Source organism: Thermobia domestica, chromosome 8, assembly GCF_964235325.1.
Source record: "Thermobia domestica chromosome 8, izTheDome1.hap1.1, whole genome shotgun sequence".
In the NCBI taxonomy this organism is placed as follows: Eukaryota; Metazoa; Arthropoda; class Insecta; order Zygentoma; family Lepismatidae; genus Thermobia; species Thermobia domestica.
Genome location: NC_137461.1, coordinates 170,895,934 through 170,901,933, shown reverse-complemented (window position 1 = coordinate 170,901,933; position 6,000 = coordinate 170,895,934). Strand labels below are relative to the sequence as shown.

The window sequence follows — 6,000 nt, the reverse complement described above, 5'->3', positions numbered from 1 at the left end:
CAGAAATACAAGCATCGGGAGACACTTCCATCGCAAGCGTTAATTTCCTCTTTCAAGTGTAGAAAGGGTGGTCTCTGAAATTTTAATATTTCCCTTCCTAGCTGGACGTCATCTTGGTGACCATCCTCTTTTGTATTTTCTTCATTCTGTAATTATTGCAGCAAAAAGTTCTAGTAACTGCAGCATAAATCAGGACAAATTGAGCACAATTTTTTTTGTTAATATCTGTATTGTAGGGGTTGGTTTACACAATGTGGTCGCTAATTTGACGGCAATTTGGCGACGAATTTTTTTTTTTTCTATTTTATTGTGTAACTATTGCCGAACACATTCTAAAATCTGCGAATATATTAGCACAAATTGAACACAAAATAAGTTGTTGGTATGGTGCGTTTGGGATTGTTTTTCCGCGTTGTGGTAGCTAATTGGACGTCAGTTTGGCGACCAACCTGTTTTGTTTTTTCTTCATTCTGTAATTATTGCAAAAAAAATGTTAATAACTGCAGCATAAATCAGCACAAATTGAGCACAAAATAATTTGTTAATATCTCTATGGTAGGATTTGTTTTTCACAATGTGGTCGCTAACTTGACATCAAATTGGCGACCAACTTTCTTTTTCACTTAGTTCCGTAACTATTGTAGCACAAATTCTGATAACTGCAGTATAAATTAACACAAATTAAGCACAAAAAAAAATTTGTTAATATTAGTGTGGTCGCCAACTTGACGTAAGTCATATATAGCCATGAAATCGGACTGAGACTCACCAACACAGACGAAAAGACATACCAAAGCGATGGGAGAAGAGTTTCTAGAATGTGTGGAAATATACGAGGCTTGGTTAATAAAGTTTGAAATTAAGTGTATTTTTCCCAATGTCCTTTTTAAATCCAAAAAATGAGCTTTAGGTCGGTGATATTCCACATAGGGAAGAATACTGCCTAAGATAAAGTGAACAGTGGTTGCCTTTGAGGCAGGGAATAACATTAGATGGCATAACCTCTCTTTCAGCAAGTAACTTATGAATGCATTTTATTTTCAGCTCAGTACAATGAAATAGGTAAAATATTAACTAAATTTAAAAGAAATTTCCCATTACGTGTTCAATACAGTGACATATTCTGGAGTCAAAACAACTGAAATAAAAACGAAAAGAAAACAAGGTACATCACTGATGATGTCATACAGTTTCACGATTAATCTTTGATTTGCAAATGACGGACAGCACTCTTACCTTTATTCGAAGACGCAAGTAAAGATCTTGCAATAAGTTATTTGCTTTTGTGGAGAGAGTAGACAATGCAATTTCTAAACTATAATTACCTTCTGTAACGCACATACATTCACACACACACACACACAAAATTTATATATATATCAATAAATTCATAACGTTTTCTGGAAACTAATGTAACAGAATTAGCAATATGTTTAGTTCTCTGACATAATTCGTATATTATTTTACATTAAAACTTAACATATTTACAATAAAATATATAATTATATAATTTTATGAAATTAGGAATGGAAACATAATTCACTATACTTTAATCAAAATGATAATAGCCTCCTCAATCTAATCAACCGACTCTAAAATGAAGCAGCCTTCTATATTAACCATAGCATTATGGCCATGCATAATGAAGCACTTGTTCTTTTTCAACAAGCTACACACTGTTATGATTACTTCTCATAGTTACATTTTTGTTATAATTACTTCACTCCATCTAAGACTAAGGGCTGTTGATTGTACATTTGCAAAGACAGATTACAATTCAATTATCCTTGAGATGTTTACATTACAAATCACCCGAAAAATATATATGTATAGCTTGGGTTGCAAGTCTATTAAACCTAGGATCTATTAGTTAATTACAAATTAGGAAAAAAAGAGTCAAAATATCAATTCTATCTTCTTGTTTCAGTTTAAAACATTCTATCCAGTACATTCATGTTGTGAAATAGATCATCATCACAAAATATATCCACAACTCATAGCAGCATTTTTAAAACTATTATTACAAATATCACATACAACCAATTCTGCTCTCTGATGTCTGAGGGTGAATAAATAGTTATTCTAGTGAAAATTAACGGCTTAAAAGAAGACTAGTAACTTCACGTATGCTTAACCACACATTTTGTCACTGGAGTCATTTCTTTCCAATATCCCACAAATAAAAAAAAAATAAAAAAAAGAGTAATAATAAAAAAAGAGAAAAAAAACTTACATTCTTGACAATTGTGTTTATATGTGTGTTTAAAAATTAACTTTTTTCTAAACAAACCTCATGCTAAATAAACACTTTGTCACTAAACATAGTTGAAGTTTTAGAAAATAGTGGAAGCGACTCTTAAATATCTGCAATAATATGCACTTAGTTTCACTAATAATGTCTCAGTCAACTTGTGCTAATGCTCAGGAAGTGGTTTAAGTTCTTTGATTTGCTTGATGAGATAAGCCTTCTCATCATTGAACTGTTCATCTTCCGATCTATCTGTATGAAATCTCGTGAGAAACTCGACTAATTTCTCTTGATTTCGCAATAAAATATCCAAAATAGGCTTTGGCTTGTTTGGGTTTGCTACAAATACCTGCAAAAATAAAATTATATCAGGAAAGGTCTTATCTAACGTAAAAAGACGCATTATTACACAATAAAATAAATTATTTACACCAGAAAAAATACCTGAATTTACAGTAAAGCTACTAAATTTGTATTATTAACAAATATGGATACTGAAATATTACTTACATTAGAAAGAACAAAATATGTGTTAAAATGGCTCTCCTTTGGTACGATATTTTCTATTAGGGTTCTGATTTACTCGTTGTTTTGAATATGGCGTTAATTCAGAAGTTCTCGGAAAGACGTACACAACATTGGTTTACTTCTTGAAATACTTTTCCAACAGTTTTCCTAGACACTCCTTGATAAAACGATTGTTTAATTAAATAATTTTATGTTTAAAGTATTTAGTAATGACTTACCATTAAATACATCTCAAGCTGTACATGCTAAATTGTTTCTTGTCTTCTCAGTGGCTTGGCATTTCCTACTGCAAACTATGTATTTAATGGTATGGCCCTCTCCGCTGGTCTAGTGGATAGCTGTAACTGGTATACGTGGCCCTAAGTTAGATTCCCAGTAGGAGAGGACAAGAAATTTAACTTCAGTCATTCACACTGCAACTGGGCAGTATTGTCTGTTATGTTGATAAATACATTAGTTAATATTCCGTCTCCTTTTATCTAAAGGATGATGAGAGACGTTAAACTAAAAGAAATATATATGGGTCATTCTATTTGAAAATGGGTTTTTGAGGGTTTGAAAAACGAAATTTTCACACTGTTCAAAATCATTATTTTCTTTATTTTTCTGTTCGCTATAATGATTTATAACAACATCAATATAGTGGTTCAACACGAGAACCAATATTTTGAGAAATATTGGTAAATTTGAAAAATGCTCTGAACGGAGGTGACAGCTAATTGAATGGAGAAGACTTTATACCAGCATGGATGTGACATCACATGAACGAAGGTGACAAGACCATCTGTATCCAATTGAAAAGTAAAAATTTGTAACGAATTTCGAAAAAGATAGTATTGCATAATATAACATTAGTATTATACATGTGCATAAATGATTGCCAGTGTCCAGAATTCAATTGTTGACATTAGCATTCAAATGAAGTACAGTATTTTGTTTAAAAAATGCTATCCTTAATAAGTGTTTATTATAAGAAGAAATACGATGTGCGCATTAAAAATATAGCTAGTTAAGATGCCTCATTGTGACGAAATTAACTTCTGCTAATTTTACAGTCTTTGTGTAATATCTTCAAAATGGATAAAATTAATCAAAAAGTGGAAACTCATTGTACTAGACAATATTATTTTTCATGAAATACCATTATCATGACTCACCTATGTACTTTAGTTTTGCAGCCATTATTTAACGTGAAAATAATTGTATCTATAAAATGTTCGCAAAGCGAAAACAGATAGGTGAGTCGTGATAACGGTATCTCATGCAAAATAGTCTTGTTTAATATATTGCTTTTCCATTTTTCGATTAATTTTTATCTATTTTGAAGATGTTACAGATAAACTGTAAAATTAGTGGTAGTTTAATTTTGTTCCATTGAGGCGTCTGAATGGATAGCACTTAAAATACGAAAAATCAAATAGAGCCAAGCACGAAGAATCACATCTTCCAATTTAAAGTTTCAATACAGGTTTTGAGAATGAGACAAGTATTCAGTAGACGTATGTTGCCCTCGACTGGTTATAACAGGTCATTTCAAACTGGCAACAATGTCCTTTTTCTCCGCATATGAAATATCATCACAAACTGGAAAGGTGAATGTGGTGGATTTCCTTATATACTTTACTTCAAACTCGTCATGAGCCACAGATAAAATCAATCCTACGTAATGTCTGAAGCTCTTCTTACTTGAAAACCTAACAACAACAAAATTATTTTCACATAATGTTTGTTGTGACATCTTTGGTACAGCGGTCTTCCTCGCTTTCTGAACTAGTGTAAACTTCTCTGTATATCGACTTTCTTTGAATGTTCTCTTCTTTTTCACCTCAACCATAGGTTGGTGGGTAACATGGACGCCAGTCGTCAATCTGCCAGTGACAATTCAGTGGGTAGGACTCTGTCAGGTACAAATGAATATGTACCACCATTCACAGGTGGTGATATTTGCTGGAATTAGAAAAATGCTATAGCGTGGATTGATTGATTGATTGATTTTTGAGTTTTACGTCCCGTTCAGCAGCGAGGCTATATGAGACGTGGACCTACTGATTAACGTGGAATCCGAACCACATGAGCTCCCGCCAGGAATCGAACCCGGGTCTCCCGCGCCAAAAGCGCGCATGCTGCTATAGCGTGGAGAATTGCATTGTGTAAAATGGGCTTTAGGGAACAGTGAAAGATTCGATTTCATTAAAACAATTTGTTTTGAATGCAAAATTATTGTTAATTTGCACTTAATCAAAAAAAAAAAAAAAATCGGCAAAAGGAATGCATCAACAATAGAGAAAATTGGGCAACAATTAAAATCAAAGGTAGTATTTCACTTAAATAAAAATCTTTGATTCTTTTTTGTCTCCCTTAAGGATTTGTTTAGGTTTTGTTCTGATATACAATGCAGTGTTTTATTTCCGTTGTACCTTGCAATTTCATATCTACGTAAATATTAAAAGAGATAAACGGATAGATATGAAATTGTAATGTTATAACGGGAATGACACAGTACTTTCGATATTAAAAAATATAAACAAGTTCATAACGAATATAATAAAGTTGAACATCATCTAGAAAATTTGTTCTGCATAGCAGTTACAAGTAGTTTGCGTCGGAAAGTTTGCAAAAATTTTGATTTTCAGTCCTTGAATGTCAAACAAGTTTCGTATTTGAATGAATATTAAAACAGTAATAATTTTAGAAAATTAAATCATTCTATTTATTTTAAAATATCATATTTCTCTGAGATACTGCACTTAGATTTATTCCGCGTGCCTATAAGAATAATTGCACATGCTACTATTGGTGCGCATGCCGTAAGTGCCAAGGTTTATTACAAAATGTCACTCCGTGCACATCACATCCCCTCCGTGCACGCAGTAATGAACGGAGGTGACATTACTTTATACGCACGGAGGTGCCAAATTCCGCCATTGTGGCACGATTAAGATATACCCCTAAGGTTAGATTCTATTTACCCTTATTTTCAGCATTAATTCTTAAAATGTAACAATATGTTTCAACTAAATTAAATTATCATCTATAAATACCTTCTTATAATTTCGAACGGAGTTGACAGCTTGTGTTGAACCAAATTATAACAACTGCGATTTCAGACTAATAAAAAGGAACAATCACTACCAACAAACTTACCTCTTAACTGGCGCGTTCCTTGGAAAGTTCCATAGACTAACAAGTCCTGAGACTACGACGAAAATGAAGTTGAGAAATAT

The 6,000-nt window shown here is 32.6% G+C and overlaps 1 protein-coding gene across 6 annotated transcripts in view; it reads right to left on the bottom strand.

Annotated features, from left to right (window-relative positions):
• Positions 1 to 1,007: 1,007 nt before the first annotated feature.
• Positions 1,008 to 6,000, bottom strand: part of Mo25 (calcium binding protein Mo25) — a 201,628-nt gene continuing 196,635 nt past the window's right edge. For 4 of the 6 annotated variants that reach the window (XM_081769268.1, XM_081769269.1, XM_081769266.1 and 1 more), the window contains one exon: positions 1,008 to 2,597. In XM_081769268.1, the coding sequence (XP_081625394.1) occupies positions 2,415 to 2,597 (183 nt within the window). In that variant the 3' untranslated portion in view covers positions 1,008 to 2,414. Of the gene's footprint in view, positions 2,598 to 2,994; positions 3,136 to 6,000 lie in introns of all 6 variants that reach the window. The other 2 variants (XR_014132748.1, XR_014132749.1) reach the window with 2 other exon arrangements.